General features: G+C 41.2%; 1 protein-coding gene across 1 annotated transcript in view; it reads right to left on the minus strand.

Annotated features, from left to right (window-relative positions):
• Positions 1-2,376: 2,376 nt before the first annotated feature.
• The window catches only part of LOC126092765 (odorant receptor Or2-like), a 53,626-nt gene continuing 36,076 nt past the window's right edge, over positions 2,377-19,926 (minus strand). Inside the window, exons 4-6 of the mRNA XM_049908493.1 lie at positions 14,639-14,743; positions 9,507-9,668; positions 2,377-2,537 (exon numbers count right to left, since the gene is read on the minus strand). Coding sequence (XP_049764450.1) covers positions 2,475-2,537; positions 9,507-9,668; positions 14,639-14,743 — 330 coding nt within the window. The 3' untranslated portion in view covers positions 2,377-2,474. The remainder of the gene's footprint in view (positions 2,538-9,506; positions 9,669-14,638; positions 14,744-19,926) is intronic.

Genomic DNA, 19,926 nt, shown 5'->3' on the forward strand with positions numbered 1-19,926 from the left:
GCTTTCCTCCCTTGATCTCAACAGGCAGTAGATTTCAATATTACTGAGCCTTTGTGGTCTACTTTGGAGAGAAGAGAGCATGACACTTATCCAGCTTTATCATCGTAGCCCGAATGTGCCAATATTTTGTAGGAAGAACGGTCGTAGATTACCTCGGAAACTGTACGGGACCCGTATTTCTCCATTCCCATTCGACGAGAAGCTGTTTTGAATGCCAATGGGATTCATACATCGTACAAGACTCACAATGTGTTGTGTTCATTTGACACTACAAGAGTGAAGGCATAGTCACATTACATAAATTATTTTCTTTGAAGAACATTTATGTACTGTGACTGGGGCTTCACTATTGCAGTGTCAAATAAACATTTTACATTTTGGTCACATTCCTTACTTACGACAATTATGTCTGAATATAGGAGCGACGTGTTGTGTCTTTGGGTTTTCTGTATTTTTGTTTACCCACAGTACGTACAACAGTCTTCCTACCGTAAGTGCTTAAGATTGCAAAGGTAACTTTGTCGTTACCCCTACAGGATCTCTTCACATGTGAATGGGAAAGTCGGAGGTTTACCATAAATCAATGAAATGCCAATACGAGCTGTCCGACGTTGAAGATCGCAGCGTCAGCACGAGTGGACTGGGACAAAAATCTATTTACGAAAAATGGGTTCGTCATATTTTTCGATGATTGGACGAGATCTGCTGGGACTCAATGAGTTGTAGGCAGGTCATTACCTCTGATTTCATTCTCGATACCCACCTCAATACCATCAGTCAATGACTGTTTGCCGGTAACACTTTAGTGTACAGGAAAATGTTGGCTTTTTAGTGAATGTAGGAAGATGTAGGATAACTAGAAAATTTTTTTTATTTACTGTGATGGACGCAGCTTGCTGCAAATGTGGAAAAATGTATGTTAATGGGATAAGTAGGAGAAACCGTGTGGGAATGATCATTGTATTAGTGGTGTTTTGCTTCACACAGTCATGCCGATTAAATGTCTTCGCGTTACGCTGCAAAGATACATTAACTGGAAAGAGAACGTAATGTCGGTTGCATGGCAGCCGAATGGTCGACTTAGGTTTCTTCGATGATAACCGAAAGCTAATCTCCTATAAAAAGGAGACAGCAAATAAGAGGCGTACTTCTACGTTCAATTAAAAAGCAAGTAATAATTAAATACAAACTGGGAAATCCTACACCGAACCAGACGTCCTATTTTCGAAACAGTATTGAGAAACTATAGAGAACCGGCATTTTCAGCACATTGTAGAACGGTGCTATTGCCACATTCATCTTGGTGTAAGGACCGCGAAGACAACGGAAATCAGGGCTCTTACTTAAGCGTATAGAGATTCGTTTTTCATCATTCTGTTTCAGAATGGGACAAGCAATTTAATAATTATCAATAATTCAAGCTACTCTCTGACATGCACGTTATGGTGATTTATGGGGTATATACGTTATTGTAGATGAAGATAAATAACAGCAGGTGGTAAGAAAATATCATTGATTACTTACTGATCAGCGAGGCGGAATATATTTTGACGAATAGTGCGTTATATTCTACTTCACGTATGTGTCAGATTTCCGATAGTGATGGCAATCAGGTACAGTGAAATGTACGTCGGCAGTGCAGTGCGATGGATTCTACACCATTGGATACGACCTCTGCCATGCATCTGACAGCACTTTGCAGAGTATAAATGCAGACGTAGAACTTAGCTAGACATCCACGTCATGAGAGCAATTTATGATACAACTGCTAAGCCAGAGAGGTATAAGAGCACTACTCAGTATCTTATAGAAAATCCCAAAGCCATTTTTCACAGCTTGTGAACGTCCTGAGGCAGGTTATGTGAACTGTATACATATCCGGGCCCTAGTTTATTCCGTTTCACTACATGCTTATACGCTGACTGCACCTTGTACTGACTTCCCATAGTAAGGGCTCAAGTAAATGTGTGCAGTTCTGATCATTTGTGTACTGTCATGTACCTAGTCATTGGTATGATGTTCAATTTAGTCTCATGTCCCGTTCTTGGTTTCGCAGTTTTGTATGTGATGAAACTACTCTCCCAAGGAGGGTATGCTACGTTGTAAATCATGTAGTGTAGCAAATCGCTACTACTATTCTTGACGTGTGCGCTGGTCATTATGTTTTACCTGGAGTATGTCAGAATCACGGTCCAAAAACAACGTTATGTATTCAAGTAATACATTTGCTGTGTAGTCGGGTTTATTGCTGTTACTGCTACAGATTACCTTTCATATTTGTGTACGCTGTTCTCAGATCTGTTTAATGAATAATTTTTCCCAGTATATAAATTAATGGTACTATATAAAGCAACTGGAACTATCATGAAGAAAATATACCGTACTTCACAAAGAAAAATAAAATCTTGCTGCTCAATTTTGAAGTCGTGTTCCTGTGTAACAGAAGAAAGCGTGAGAAAAGAATTAGAAGCGTGCTATTCCTCTTCATTCTTGAAATTTCGCAGTATTGCGAAGAATGAGTAAGACACATTGACGACCTGTAAAAGAAGAAAAATGGTGAGTGTAGATTCTACACATATTCAGGCATTTGTTGGGAATTACTTCGTCGTTCTTCGAGGTCTGTTCAAAAAATTCCGGAACATTCGTAATTTCGATCCAATGGTGTGTTGCAGTGAAATGCGGTTCGAATTCCTGCACTCGCCTGTGCTTAATGTGTAACTGCTGTAAGTTTCATCGTTGTATGTCTGTTAGTTATTGTTCAGTGCTGTATTGAGTAGAACGTTGTGTCGCGCAGTTTGAGAATTTCGAGATGTTAGAGGAGCAACACGACTGCATTAAATTTTGTGTCAAACTATATAAAACCTGTACAGAGACACACCAAATAATGTAGGAAGCCTACGGTGATGAGTGCTTAAGCCGTACTCGGTGTTACGAATGGTTCACCCGATTCAAAAACGGCCGGACGGAAGTTAAAGATGAACTTCGTTCACGACGCCGTTCGTTGTCCACCGACAACGCTCCTATCAGGAACGTCGACGAAAGTGTCCGTACCAATCGAAGACCGCCCGACGGATTGCAGTTGGATCATGTCATGACATCCTCACACAGCATTTTGCATTGCATCGTGTCCGTGCCAAGTTCGTCCCATGGCTCTTGAGTCAAGAACAGAAATACTTTCTGTTGTGTCTAGACAAGACAGACTAGACACAATGAGAGGAAGCCGAAAGACACGCGCTTAAACTCACGCAGGCTGGCGTGAGGTCTGAAACAGGATACGTAATGAATGCTATAAAGAAAAGTACGTAGCTTCTGGAATACTTAACTTTAATCCACATTTGTAGAACATCGCTCTTGATGATACATTAATAGAATCTCAATATCAATTGAATACGGCGCCTTGCTAGGTCGTAGCAAATGTAGCTGAAGGCTATGCTAACTATCGTCTCGGCAAATGAGAGCGTAATTCTCAGTGAACCGTTCTTTGCAAAGTCGGCTGTACAACTGGGACGAGTGCTAGTACGTCTCTCTAGACCTGCCGTGTGGCGGCGCTCGGTCTGCCATCACTGACAGTGGCGACACGCGGGTCCGTCGTATACTAGTGGACCGCGGCCGATTTAAAAGCTACCACCTAGCAAGTGTGGTGTCTGGCGGTGACACCACACTTTCACCTCGCAGTGTGAAGAGTTTTTGGATTGCACAGATGAGAAAGGGAAGTTGCTTAAGAGTATGGGTCTAGGCTTATGATGTTGAAACCAAGGTTCAGTCTTCACAAGTGGTCAGGAAAGGTTCTCCAAGACAGCTCGTCAGGTCAGGTAAATTGTCAAAGCCATACTGATAGTTTTCTTTGACTTTGACGGATTAGTTCATCATTAGTTAGTGCCACAGGGACAACCTGTAAATCGATGGTACTACCGGGGCGCGTTGCGACGCCTGTGAAAAAATGCGAGAGTGTAAACGGGCTAAAATGTAGGGAGACAGTTCATGGCTCTTGCACCACGATAACGCTCCCTTTCATTCGTCCCTGTTGATGCGTGACTAATGCACAAAAAACGAAATCATTGCTTCGCCTCATCCCTCGTTACTTGCAGACTTGGCTCATTCGGACTTTCTTTATATTTCCCAAGTTGCGAACCCCATTGAAAGGATGAAGATTTATAACGATAGACGGGATAAAAGAAAATTCGCAGACGGTGCTTCGCGCGATCCAGCAACAGGCGTACGAGGACTGCTTCCGGAAGATGGAACTGCGCTGGGAGTGATGTGGAATATTTCGAAGGAAACTATGCACAAAAAGTAAAAGGTAAGCTTAGAAAAATTTTGTAGACGACTTTCCGGAATGTTTTGAACAGACCTCGAATGCAGGCAAATCTGAAATAATCATTGATACCAGATTACAAATTCTTATGAACTCAGAAACTTCTAAGCCAATTTTTTGTTTTCCAATTGTTGCCGATACCAACATTTCATAAATGCTATCCGATCCTGGCAACATATTATTACATTTACTTCATTGTCCACTCCATTGGTTTACAGGGACTTGTAAACTTGTAAATATCTAAAAATGTGAGACTTTAAAATAGTGATCAGTACGCTGGGCGTCTCTGGGAAAGTCACGGCAGAGTGCCTTATTCTATACCGATGTCTGCTAAAGTAGTGCAGAGGTTATGCTAAAATTATCTACGTAGTATTTACTTTGCCCTTTATAGAAGGTGTGTAGCGTCGTCATACAACCCTCTCAGTAAACAATTCTTGAAATTTAACAGTTGTGTTTTAGTAAGGAAAAATACAATTTCTGCGTTTTTGCAGGACTTGTGCTGTGCAGATTACCGCTTTAACAGCAGTGAACTGTGTAAAGTTTCCTTTTATTCACCTTCATATGAATGCCACAAGCTCGAGTAGAAATCGAAAATAAGCAGTATCAATTTTTGTGCGCTGATTAGTTCAGAAAAGACTGCAGCCTTCTACGGATTCTGTACGGATTATACAAAGAATAAATAAATAAATAGATACGAAAATCCAGTTTTAGAGACCAGCTTAGCCATCGCCTGTGGTTGCAATGTGTAACCCTGTCATATACATGTGTATACATGTATATGAGTTCAGGTGGCTACTGGAGCACCAAAGTTATTACTGTCTCATAAGACTTGACTTTGAGCTTTTTAATACTGCAAACAAGTAAAAAAAAAAAAAAAGTAAATAAATCAGGCTGAGAGAGGGCATGGTCGATATTATCTTTGTCACGATAGGTTTTTTAACAAAATAGAAATACTTAACAAGCAATGGTCACAACTCCTATCGAAATAGTCCCCTTGGCTATCTACACATATTTGTCAACTTTTCTGGAGGTCTACGGAGCAACAAGGGAAATCTTCAGCCGCTATGCTTGTAGGCTCATTTGTCAAATCCCGTTTGATGTCTGTAACATACTGATAAAACTTTCCGCTTTCAGTCGCCTTTCTACTTGCTAAAAGAAAAGAAAAAAACACACACACACACACACACACACACAAGGCGAGAGGTTGAGCGAATATGGCGGATGTGGGATGGCAGTAACAGAATATCTGGCCAGATACTCAACAGGCGGAGCATTAAGGGGTCTTGCTTTGTAAAGCAATAAGAACCAGTCCTGAGAAAGTCACAAATCTGGACGGCGACGTTGAATTGCTCCCTTTTTCACCTTGAGGAAACATACACATGGTGAACTAATCCTTTACTATCAAGCAGTCAACATTGTCTTTGTTCTCGAAGGTTGTCGTTTGACATTTTTCGAGGCTGGTGATCTAATACTCCGCCATTCAGCACTTTGATACTTGGTATTAGGGTCATAATGGTAGCACCAACTTTCATTCACAGCCGTAGTCTTTCACAGTGTATGTGGGATCACATGTTGCTCTGTCCATTAGTCCAGCAGATTTTCTTCGTGTTTCCTCTTTCCGTGTGCATGTTAATGTGTGAGGTACAAGTTGTGCATTAAGTTTCCGTTTCCCTAAATCTGCGCGTAAAACCTTATAACACACATCAAGATTCAAATGAAGTTCTTCTGATACCGCACACATAGTTATACCTCTTACAATAACTGCGTTACACGCACCAAGTTTGCATCGTTATGTGCTGCTGACGGGTGACCAGCCATGGGATCGTCTTGCACTGAATCTCTGCCTCCACAAAACCTATTTTGCCACTCGAAAACACAACTCCATGAAAGTGCCTCGCCTATGTGTGCTTGCTTAATATTGTCTACGTTTCATTAGGGGTTTTCCTGAGGTTAATTTACTTGAGTCAGAAGAAAGAATGATTTATGTGTTTCCTGAATCGCAAAGTGTTTGGGAAGCTGCGGTATACAAAATAGAAACCTGAAAGCGCCACTATGGTTCTGACATCAGCTGATAATGTGTTTAGTGAGCCATCGTGAAACATTGTGGGTACAATGAGTGTACTGACTGGGAATTCGAAACGAATGAACAGTGTATCATTAGCCTTTTACATTATTAGCCTAGAGGATTTATTTATAGAATTCTACTGTACACTGTGGATGAAACTAACGAAGTAGCGTGGTTTGTAGAGGCTGGCCTCGTATTTCAGAGGGGGGAGTTGCTAATCATCATTCGGCCATTCTGACTTAGGTTTTCCGTGGTTTCCCTAAATTACTTCAGGCGAACGACGGGTTAGTTACTACTACATGGCCGCGACCGACTACGTATCCAACCCTTGTCAAACTAGACCTGTAAGTACGTAAATGCTGCGTAAACGAATTACTAATTTTTATCGTTCTTAAATTGTAATACCATGATATGTTTAATACTCTCATAAAAGTGATCGACATGTGAATAAACTACTACTACTACTAATACCAAACATGTGGCATGATTGTTTAGTTTCTCAGTGTTGTTGACCTTCAGTCCCTAGAAAGCTCAACAACAGTAGTGCCGACGTTACAGGTCGGGCCGGATAACTCAACAATACACTTCGTCATTTCTTTCCCTGTCGTAGTCCACGGAAAGACTTAATACCAATTTTGTACTGGGGAGTCATTATTGAAAAGAGCATTACCTACTCCTCAGCTGCACTGGTATAAATAAATTTACTAAACCATAGCCGAGCGGTTCTAGGCGCTTCAGTCTGGAACCGCGCGACCGCTTCGGTCGCAGGTTCGAATCCTGCCTCGGGCATAGATATGTGTGATGGCCTTAGGATAGTTAGGTTTAAGTAATTCTAAGTTCTGGTGGACTGATGACCTCAGATGTTAAGTCCCATAGTGCTCAGAGCCAGTTGAACTAAACCTTGAGGTGTGAATATTCATTTTAAGCATGAACCATAAACTTGTTCGCATAAATCACTCTTGACTGACTATATGGGGCAATCACTAATGAATTCAACGGTATTAGTGTACAAATTGCGACAGTAAAATGTCTATATGTTTGATTTAATTCTTGAATTATTTGTGATAAATATAGATGTACACTGAACACAAATAATATCAGAGTTAATTTTCAGGTTGATATTTCAAACTGCAGTTAAAACAGTTTGTCTAAACTAATTTGACGTATATTTATATTTTAACGGTTTTTCTACTTTTTTATCGTAGTGTCGCTTAATTTTAGAATCCCTAATACGTAAAGACCTACTTAGTGATTTTTTATTTTTAAAGTTACGTTTTAGCAATAATATGTCCAACACACCGTGCTCAGAAATTTTTATAAAGGGAACTCTCTACTACTCTAGGCTCATTTTTATAAACAGCAGTTTTATAATGAATAAACCTAGCACTGTCTAGAACAGAGAATTATAGAAAGCGAGATTTCAGCTTGCTCTTAATCACTATCGATAAAGGTGTAAGCGTACCGCTCGGAAATGCATTTTAGTTATTGCTCATTTCACAGTTTTCAGACAGCACAACATTTTCCCTGGAAAAAACAAAAACTGCGAAGTAAATGACAGATATTAAATACGTACATAAAGTTTTTATTTCTTACTCACGAAAATATACTACCATGACATTCAGAAGGACGTGATAGCGCTTCAGTGAAAGCGAAAATATCTTAAGTCCTGTCGATATCGACGTCATAAGAAATTGATAACACATAGCCCGAAACAAGGATGGAGCTATTTTAGAAATCATTGTGATTTTTATGAATCGTAAGGAAAACCTGAAGAGATCTATAAGATATGGATCTCGGCCTGGATCTTCCTGAATACGAAAACAGTACGATCACCACATCGCCACCAGAGCTGATAAAATTCTTCGAGAACTTCGACAGATGACGACCACCTGCTTTAGCAAATAGTATCTACCATAGAATTTGAAACATATGGGTTCCAGGAAAATGAAAGAGAGGTTCTTCTGATTCAGTGGGCAAAAGTTTCCTAGACGGGCTGCGCACCGCTGGAGCTTTCTGATCTTATTTTGTCACAAACAGCAGATGTTGCTGGCAAAATTCTTGGCTCTAGAAAAATCAGTTGTTAGATGCAGAAGTACATAACAGTCCAATCTTGTTTTGTTTAGAGAGCTTAAATCTTTGTGTACTCCAGAGTCGAAAATATGATCTTCCATTGTAAATAGTAGATAAATTTCGTAGCTTTTATCTGTTTCAGCATTTAGTTTAACCATTACCGTACAATTTGTGTAATAATCGGAATCCATGTATTATACAGACAAACAACAACTCGTGTAGCACTCAACCTGAAGGAAATTCATTTGGAAACTTGTGGTAACGTCTTATGGGACCAAACAGCTGAGGTCATCGGTCCCTAAGTTTACGCACTACTTAATCTAACTTCCACTAACTTACGCTAAGGACAACACACATATCCATGCCCGAGGGAGGATTCGAACCTCCGACGGGGGAGCCACCCGGACCGTGACAAGGAGCCTAAGACCGCGCAGCTACCACGAGCTGCGCAAAGTGCAGCCTGATTTACTGTGGCAGCCTACAGACTGACGAGACAGGAAAAACTTCAAGATTCGCGACGGGAATAATATGAATATTTCTAGTGCATTAGAATTTTGTAACAATGTTTCGGGGACCTTCTCGACAACACTTCAAACTGTTTCTGTAACAGTAGCTGCTATTAGTTTCTTTTTTTTTTTCCTTGAGAGCGGGGTAAGGAAATTTAGAGTTTCAAATGGCTTCAAATGGCTCTGAGCACTATGGGACTCAACTGCTGTGGTCATAAGTCCCCTAGAACTTAGAACTACTTAAACCTAACTAATCTAAGGACATCACACACATCCATGCCCGAGGCAGGATTCGAACCTGCGACCGTAGCGGTCGTGCGGTTCCAGACTGTAGCGCCTTTAACCGCTCGGCCACTCCGGCCGGCTTTAGAGTTTCACGTCAGGTATATATCATTAGATCTTTCACGCAAAAGGGTTCATGAAGATACATACGGTGGGCAACGTCTAAAGTGTTGCTGATAAAAGTGAGAGTTTTCAGAGAGATGCGCTGTACTACAGGTGGAACATGAATTACAGAAAGGGATCAGGAATACAGGACCAATCTCCTTACCGAGACAAAGGACTCCCTGGAGAGTGGGAAGAACCCACCAGCGGTGATGCACAGAGGACGCTGCGCGCGTTGCATCACGAGCAGCAGCGACCGTTTGATGGACACGGGACACTCCAGCAGTGACGTCACCGCGTCGTACGCCGCTAGGGCAACGTTCTCGCTCTGCAAAAGTCCACCACCTTCAGCAGGCAACTCGTTGTGAATGAATACAACATTAAAATGACAGAGAATACTGTATCTTGCGAATAAAAGTAGGTGGCGTACATCGAATTATGGATAAAAGATTAAGGGACTGTGAAATCCTCAGTTTAACGTTGTCAGAATAACTTTGGAAATATGGAATTTTCCAAATCATCAGACTCGAGCAGTAGAGTTGTTACTACAACACGTAGCAGGGTGTGAATTACAAATAATATACTGCAGGATACCATTTTCCGTTCTGTGTTGCGCCGGCCGCTGTGGCCGAGCGGTTCTAGGCGCTCCAGTCTGGAACCGTGCGACCGCTACGGTCGCAGGTTCGAATCCTGCCTATGGCGTGGATGTGTGTCATGTCCTTAGGTTAGTTAGGTTTAAGTAGTTCTAAGTTCTAGGGGACTGATGAGCTCAGATGTTAAGTCCCATAGTCCTCAGAGCCATTTGAAGCATTTTTTTTCTGTGTTGCCTGTATATCCCTGACATGTAATCAGACTTAATTGCCAAATTTTGTGGAAGCAGTTTTCTTTCCAGATGCAAAAGTACTTTTGTATGAAGCATTTGCTGCGCAGCAGGGAGTATAATGATATGAAATTTCTGGAGCGAAACAACATTCTGAACCGAGTCTTGAGGCAGTACCCTTCCCTCTCGCAGAGAGTTCTCTGCCGAATAAATCGTCAGAAAATGTCTGAAGGATTCAATCTGCCGTTGAGGGTCGGTAAGGAACGTCTAGCGGTTGAGTAACGCGTTGAATGCTTGCTCTGAACCATGTTTAAATACTCAAGTTGTTAAAGCGTTTCCCGCAAAAACTACGAGTTTGAGAAATGCTCTGAATCGTTGTTCTCAGGAAAAGGAATTAATAAGGAAAATTATCGAGAATGAACTGAAATAGTTGGCGTCACTGGTATTACAGTGATAAAGTTGTGGGATAACTATTCCGTTAGTAGAAAATTGTTCAACTCTTCCTTTCAGTGAGATTTAGTAACTAAAGTCGAAGAAAGTAATTAAAACTTGCTTGTGGTTTCTATGTCAGTAATCATTGCTATGAAATTATTAAACAACTTCGATTACTGACAACATTTAGGTGAATAACATGCAACATGTGCGACTTATATAACAACAATTTACAATACATTTCTGTATAGATAAAATCGTGCTGACTAATCTATTCTAATCCTGGTGAATACAGCTCCAGGAGGGAACATTTATTCTCTGTAAACAGTAATTCTAATATACAGGGTGTTTCAAAAATGACCGCTATATTTGAAACGGCAATAAAAACTAAACGAGCACCGATAGAAATACACAGTTTGTTGCAAAATGCTTGGGATAACAGTACATTTTCAGGCGGACAAACTTTCGAAATTACTGTAGTTACAATTTTCAACAACAGATGGCGCCGCAAGTGATGTGAAAGATATAGAAGACAACGCAGTCTGTGGGTGCGCCATTCTGTACGTCGTCTTTCTGCTGTAAGCGTGTGCTGTTCACAACGAGCAAGTGTGCTGTAGACAACATGGTTTATTCCTTAGAACAGAGGATTTTTCTGGTGTTGGAATTCCACCGCCTAGAACACAGTGTTGTTGCAACAAGACGAAGTTTTCAACGGAGGTTTAATGTAACCAAAGGACCGAAAAGCGATACAATAAAGGATCTGTTTGTAAAATTTCAACGGACTGGGAACGTGACGGATGAACGTGCTGGAAAGGTAGGGCGACCGCGTACGGCAACCACAAAGGGCAACGCGCAGCTAGTGCAGCAGGTGATCCAACAGCGGCCTCGGGTTTCCGTTCGCCGTGTTGCAGCTGCGGTCCAAATGACGCCAACGTCCACGTATCGTCTCATGCGCCAGAGTCGGCAACCCCTCAGCGCCGCTACCATTGCTGCACGAGAGACATTCGCTAACGATATAGTGCACAGGATTGATGACGGCGATATGCATGTGGGCAGCATTTAGTTTACTGACGAAGCTTATTTTTACCTGGACGGCTTCGTCAATAAACAGAACTGGCGCATATGGGGAACCGAAAAGCCCCATGTTGCAGTCCCATCGTCCCTGCATCCTCAAAAAGTACTGGTCTGGGCCGCCATTTCTTCCAAAGGAATCATTGGCCCATTTTTCAGATCCGAAACGATTACTGCATCACGCTATCTGGACATTCTTCGTGAATTTGTGGCGGTACAAACTGCCTTAGACGACACTGCGAACACCTCGTGGTTTATGCAAGATGGTGCCTGGCCACATCGCACGGCCGACGTCTTTAATTTCCTGAATGAATATTTCGATGATCGTATGATTGCTTTGGGCTATCCGAAACATACAGGAGGCGGCGTGGATTGGCCTTCCTATTCGCCAGACATGAACCCCTGTGACTTCTTTCTGTGGGGACACTTGAAAGACCAGGTGTACCGCCAGAATCCAGAAACAATTGAACAGCTGAAGCAGTACATCTCATCTGCATGTGAAGCCATTCCGCCAGATACGTTGTCAAAGGTTTCGGGTAATTTCATTCAGAGACTACGCCATATTATTGCTACGCATGGTAGATATGTGGAAAATATCGTACTATAGAGTTTCCCAGACCGCAGCGCCATCTGTTGTTGAAAATTGTAACTACTGTAATTTCGAAAGTTTGTCGGCCTGAAAATGTACTGTTGTCCCAAGCATATTGCAACAAACGGTGTATTTCTATCGCTGCTCGTTTAGTTTTTATTGCCGTTTCAAATATACCGGTCATTTTTGAAACACCCTGTAGCTACATCGCATTCGATAATTAGCAAATAAAATAAGTTTTCTCAAATGTGCCAGTTTAATTTGTTACAAATCATCTATACTCGTATTATTTTCAGTATTTGTTTACGCTATTTTACGGTTTTGAACATGGCTGTTATACAGCAACCGTATACTAAAATGAGATTTTCACTCTGCAGCGGAGTGTGCGCTGATATGAAACTTTCTGGCAGATTAAAACTGTGTGCCCGACCGAGACTCGAGCTCGGGACCTTAGCATTTCGCGGGCAAGTGCTCTACCATCTTTTTTTTTGTATTTAAAGTGTTACCTCGTCTCCATGAGCTAATTTTTTTCCCCTCCTTTTGTTCGTTGTTTTTTTTTGTATTTGGTCGTAGCGGACGTCACATGGCATCCATTGAAGTTCGTTGTTGATCGTTTCACTCAGTTTTTTTATTACAGAGGCCAGCCAGCTCTCTGACCTAACACGCTGAGCTACCGTGCCGTCACCATCTGAGCTACCAGGAGAGCTTCTGTAAAGTTTGGAAGGTAGGAGACGAGATACTGGCAGAAGTAAAGCTGTGAGGACCGGACGTGAGTCGTGCTTCGGTAGCTCAGATGGTAGAGCACTTGCCCGCGAAAGGCAAAGGTCCTGAATTCGAGTCTCGGTCGGGCACACAGTTTTAATCTGCCAGGAAGTTTCAACCGTATACTAGTTTCAACTTTGGATCAAACAGCCAACTGCTTGTACATACAAAGACACAAGAAGAAAATAGTTAAACACAGGTTTTAGCAAACATTTCATTCCGATGAAGACACCTCTAGTAGGTGTCGAAAACTAAGTCATTGTACCTATCGCTTATGTGCAACCGGTTGGCTGTTTAATCCTATGTTGATGCAGTTGATGAGTCTCTGGAGTAACATATAAATACTGTCTCAGTGCTAAAGTGCCAGAGTACACGTCCAAAGTGCTCGGGTTTGATCCCCAATCAATACTAGGTTTTTTGTCTGTCACTTATCATATCTATCATTTCTTGCAATATTTGGTAACGTGATAAATGATGAGCTACACTGTGGTTCAGAATCCACATTAAATCTTAGCCTCCCAAACTACTGGCTGGGTCGGAGGAAGGCATCGACATACCACCTCCAGCAGGACCATGCCTAATGACGCACTGTGGTGTTCAGAAAAACTGTCATATTGATGATTGCTTCACTTGCATGCTTACATATCCATATCAATAGCAAGTATTTAAAAATTCAAAATTAACTTTGTAACTATGTACAGCTATGTACTATTTCAGTCCTTCCATGCTACAGAAACATCTGAGTGGCATTTATCAAATGTCTAATTTCTCTAGACATTGTTCAATATTCAAGTGTTCAACATTCTCACGACTTACGTTCGCATTAGCGCATTTGTTCCAGTAGCAAATAAATGTCTGTTGTAAGATACATGTATGTAGATCTCCTTTTCTTATCATCTGCCGCAACCAAAAAAATTCACATTTGTGACAACTTATTTTTAACGGTGAATTTAATTTTTTGAAAGTCAAATGCTTTCCGACTTTACATATGAAACTGCGTTGCATTTTCTTGCATTGAACGATGTGTCTGTCACTATTTAACCAGTGTGGTGCTTTGATATGCACTCCATGGCATGGTATGACCTCTTTGCGCAGGTAGGTAGGCAACTGTCTCTACCACATCCCACCACAGGGAGTGTGAGCTCTCCAATGCGCCGACTTAACGTGGTTCCGCAAGAAGTTGCTCTCACTCGTATACCACTGCCCATCAAAGGATAAGCAGTATCAGCCAGTCAGTGAGTTTGTTAACTGAAATGTTGTTGCGTCTGTTCCAGTAGTACATGAATTCATACTGAACTTTACTGAACGCATTATGAAACAGAACAACCTCAGTAATGTCATCATTTCAACACTGAAACTGAAATTTCTCAGATATCAGATACTAGATGTTTCTTTTGCTGACTTTCTACCAGTCAACTGAGCTTGCCAAATTTAACTTGTTATGAAAAGCATAATAATTTTTTGCACAACTTGTTGAATAAAATCGGTTCACCATTTCTAGCTTGCAGTTCCTCACTTGCTAAACTGTTTCACGAGTAAAGAAAATGTCTGCTGGAAGAAATCTTGGTAGTGAAATAAAACCAAGTGCAAGTGCAGGTCACATATTCTGCAATGATAAACTCACTTCTGTAATGAGGTCATCTCCAAACCAGCAGTATTCAAAGAGCTCTGCTAGCATTACAGTCAAATGGCAGCCAAATTTTCCTGTCTCTTGCAGGCCGTTTTTATTCTGTAAAAAAAAAAAAAACTGCTATTAGGCACAAGAATTCAAAATACTATGTGCGCTACCAAAAAAATATGTGCTCAGTCTAAAGAAAGAAGAATTATTGTAAAATGCAGCAGAAGGGAAGAAATTGGAATAAAGATACGTGGAAATCAATAAGACAATGGATAATATAGAAAAGAGAAACTCAAAAGGGTAAAAAACTTTGATGGTGAGACAGACATGAGATTTCCTAGAAGTGAACACTGGAGATCAGAAATACAACAGGGATGAAAAAAATGTAGTCTTAGTTCGGAACGTAAATAAATTGGTGGAGGAGTTTGCTTTAGATAAGTCAACTGAGAATTTCTTGACTTGGCACTTATAATAATTATTTCCTTTAATTTATTTTATATTGCTAAACAGCGCAAATGAAGGTACAATTTGATCATATGACTGCTGTTATTTACGTGACGTATCAGTGCATTTATCTTCTTCATGTTTAGTTGAAACCGATGTAATGGAATGTTGTACCGTCATCTAAATTCTTTCTTTTGTGTGACTTAGAGCCAGTGGGACTCATCTACAAATATTGAAGATACATGGCGATACTTCTTCTTTTTTTTTAGAAATTTAATAGATGGACAGCTGAATAGTGGAGTGGTATGTCTTTCCAGGCTGATGGTCTTCGTAGTGGTCGTTTGAAAGTGAACCAGCAATGGAAAAACAAAAAGTGCTTGCTATAATGATGGACGTGCAGATGCATAAAAATATTTGGCTTCAATTTTGTATCAGAAGAGGGAAGGGTACATTATACATTAAGAAAATAGTAACAAGCTAGGTCTGATTAGATGGAAACCCATTTGTTGAATTGAGACTAAATGTAAATACGAAAATGACTGTTGAATCATTGTAAAAAATCCAGTTGATTTAGCCTACCATTTTGTTACTACAGAAGATTGTGCCACTCCGTACCGCAAACGGAGCAAAGAGGTTGATGGAAGCCTGTAGCGAGGCGTGAGTAGAGACGAAGCTAGCTTCAATAATCAGCAAGATTATGACGGGCATTTTCTGTAATCCAGAGCAATTCTTCTCATTGTTGTTCGTGTAAAGAGTACGACAACATTCCCCTGCCCAACTGGATGGAGAAAAAAAAAGCCGAATAAAAGGGGCAGTATCATAAATTATAAAGTAACGAACGACAATGGGTCTTTACCAGGCCTCACGTCTTGTACGACTAAAGCATTTCGTTATAATTATCTTTAACCTGGCGTTCATCGGGTGTGGACGTGAAAATTTCATGTTCACCATGAAGGTGATGTGCAAAATGTTTCTTGTCACTCTTGGTATTCCTGTTTACAGACGAACTTAGTGATGTTGTAATGGCCTTGTGATCACTACCGACTCCCTGTTCTACGCTGAGTCGGAAAGGTTTGGGTCTGTTGGTCAGCAATAGATAAACTCCTTCACGAGTCAGTTGTCTCCGATTTACTGCGCAAGATATTTTCGGCTGAGCCATTTAGATCAATTTCAGATGACTCCATCCCATTTGTCAGCCCTTATCACTTGAGTCTCCCAGACTGTAACTGATAAGTTGAAATCAGCATCTACAAGCTGTCGCCAGCACCCTGGTCAGCAAAGATGCAGTAAGAAGAATGATAATAGGCGCTGGATCAAGCGCGCCTATCAGGAGAGCGACCAAAGATAGACTCGCAAGCAATACGCCGCCAACGCCCTCTTGACCACAAGTATTTTGGTCAACGGCGCGGGCTGGATGGCTCAGTCAGTCTCACTATCGGTCACTAGTGCAGTCACTCAGTCACTAGCTCAGTCACTGTAGCACCAACTCGCACACCAGTTTGACGTCTCTCATTCATCGCCTAGCTACACTTGTGCTTCACTAGCAATGAGACTAACGTGGAATATTACGGAAGAGCTTGTACCGCAACACATGAACCCTCTTAAAATAAGTAGCTTCCAGTTAATGCAAATAAAGAACCCTGTTAAAACATGTGCGCAGTTGTGTTTTAGCAAGAGAATACTGGCCACAAACAACATCCTCTCCCTTGGTCCCTATGGTACTAGACTCAACAGTGGTGACGAGGACACCACAAAAACTACAACATGACCGGAAAGTTTACGAGAGATATTCTCCAAATTTCTCCCCAAATGTTCTGCCACTGTTGCATCTGAGGCATCAGGTTCATACACAATTCCCTATGTTCAGGAAACCACCTTATCCCAAAACAACATAAATTCGTCTCCACACTAGGTATCAGTGTTTTCGGAGACCCAGGTCAGATCCAGACGAAATGGCTTAAGGCATTCCACCATACCGGAAATATGACAGTTGGGATGACATGATATGTTTGCCAAAGGTGCACTTTTACCTGGACGGCACAGCCAGAAAGAAAAGAGTTAGCAGGGACAAATTCCAGGCATTCGGTGTCAATTAGCAGTGAGTCCGCTTAGCGGAAAAGTAAGAACAGGGCCCAATGTCATGGTGGAAATGGCACAGTCTTACGTACAGAATGATCTGATCCTGTGCCGTATTGCAAATCTGAATATGACAGTAGCCGACAAAATCTCACACTTGATGAAAGGAGTCAAAGCAGACATATAACAAGCTCGTCTAGCAAAGAACAACACAAAAGCCGTGGAATTCATCAGCTGGTACCACTACATCAAGAGAACGCAGCAAGTGTTGCACGAAAGAAGCTTGAACGGCTATAGAATTTGGTTGCTAATGCATATGTGGTGCACCACCTCGATGTCACCTCTCTGACACACTAGGTGGCGAGAGAAGCATGCCAGTACCAAATACAACCTACTCCTCCACCCACAGAAGAACTAGCATATGGCGGACAAAGAGCAACATGCCGTTTTGTTTCCATTCTGGAAGTCCTGAGCATGTTTTGAGCTACTTCAAAGAGAAAAGACGAGTGTTCGACAACTACTGCAACGCAAGATGTCAACCGTCACAACAGATTTTCTCACGCCAGTCAACTGCAGACAATGACATTCGTCATGTCAGACGAAGTTAAACACTGTACCCTACTCGAGGGACTTTCTAAGACTCCATTGTGTTCCCCTTTGCTGTGCAGACGTCATCCGCTGGGCAGATCGCGAAATTCATGAAAACTAAGCTAGGCGAAAGTCTGTAGTACTGAGACTACCATGGATGAAGATAATCTATGTACGTCGGTCATCAAGATGTCGGGAAATCTCATCATCAACATCATCATCGATGGCTAACCTGTCCAGGATTTAGTCAACTTGTGGCTTTCTTTTTCTGTAATTTCAGATGCTTGTCATCAACCAATTAAGGAGACTATGTTTCGTGATATGAAGGTAACTGTGCTGAAATTCGCAAATGGGAAATACATCCAGCTGACAGTAACACAGATTGGAACTACACCTAACAACGACAAGACATAGTCCTTTGAATTTTCCGTTTTACCGAGCTTCAGTGATAATATTATTGCTGGATGGGACCCCTTGCACACTTACCAAGCAGTTACGGACTATGGAAGATCAGAGCTCCAGTTCGAAGAACTTACTACAAGAAGCACAAATAACTAAGATTCCTTTGAGCGGTCGTTTGCCGTTGGAAATATTGTTACACCGCCACCATCGACATGTTCCAGTCGTCATTTTAGACGCTCAGCGAAAGTGTGTCAGACGTCACATATGAAGCTGACGATTTTGATCCTTCATTAACAAGTGAAAATCACGAAGAGGTCGTCCGTGTCCGCTGTATGAAGATATACAGCAGTCCTGAGGCGAGACCGACCATGGGGTCTTATCGTTCGAGGAAACTAGAGATCATCTCTGCTATCAAGAATGGAATATACTCGCTGATTACACTGTGCAACAATGAAAATCTAAATCGTATGAAAATAGCCAGTTCCTATCTGTTCTAATGAGCTGATCGCGAATATCACAAAGACAATTTAAAATCAGGTCTAGTTTTTATTTTACACTGTTTTATTACAGTGAGATGATTATATACGTATTTTTATGTAAAGTTTAAAATCAAATTTTATAATGATTTGTCAAAGCCATTAGAACTATTAACAGTGGATTATATTACTGTTCCTGGTCTTACTTGTGTGTAATATTTTGGATATAAACATTTTGATACCAATTTTAGTGATCTCTTGGTCTCCCTCCTCTTCAACTTCAGTGACTTCATTAATGCATGTAATAATTTTTGCACATTTGTTTCCAGATTAACGACCAGTTGTTAAGTTGACTGCTCTTGAAGTGAACAAAAATGCCCCGAGTTTCTGTTAACAGTGCTGACACATTTTGCTACGCGTGTGGAGAAGTGACATTTGCTTCACAAAAACAGCAACTAACTCCACTGATTAGAAAAGCTTACAGTTGTTACTTTGGGTGCAATATAGGTGATCAGGATAAACCCAGGGCTGTACATGTGATCTGCAACTCTTGTGCCAGCAACCTCAGAAACTGGATGCGTGGGAAATGACGTTCAATGCTCTTTGCAGTGCCCATGATCTGGGGTGAGCCAACTAACCACGTCAGTGACTGCTGCTTTTGTATTCTTTCTCCTAGCAAGAAGGGAATGTATAAGAAGAAGAAGTGGACAGTGATCTATCCCAACATTCCATCTGCCATACGTCCCGTTCTACATGGGGAAGGATTGCCAATACCTGAGCCACCGACAAAGTATGCCATTACTACTGATGGGGATTTTGAATGTCCTGAACCATGTACATCAAAAGATCCAGAGTTTCTTCGAAATATATCAACTGTTGATCCACAAAAATTGTCTCAAAATGAGTTAAGTGATTTCATTAGAGATTTGGCGCTCTCTAAAGCTAATGCTGAGATTTTAGCATCAGGATTTCAGCAGCGCAATTTTCTGGAAAGCAGTGCAATTCTTCCATTCTACAGCAGAAAAGAGCAACAATTCACTCTTCTTTTAACATGCAATATAGTCTTGTGGCAAGTGTAGACATAAATGGTCTAATGAAGGATCTCAGAATTAATTACAACATGATGAGTGGAAGCTCTTTATTGATAGGTCGAAGCTGAGCTTAAAAGCATATTGGTGATGAGCTTCCTTCTATTCCAGTTGGGCATAGTGTGCATATGAAAGAGTCTTACCAAAACATGAAAATTTTACTAGAAGCCATAAAGTATAATGACTCTCAAAAGCAGATTTGTGGCGACTTGTAAGTGAT

Source organism: Schistocerca cancellata, chromosome 7, assembly GCF_023864275.1.
Source record: "Schistocerca cancellata isolate TAMUIC-IGC-003103 chromosome 7, iqSchCanc2.1, whole genome shotgun sequence".
Classification (NCBI taxonomy): Eukaryota; Metazoa; Arthropoda; class Insecta; order Orthoptera; family Acrididae; genus Schistocerca; species Schistocerca cancellata.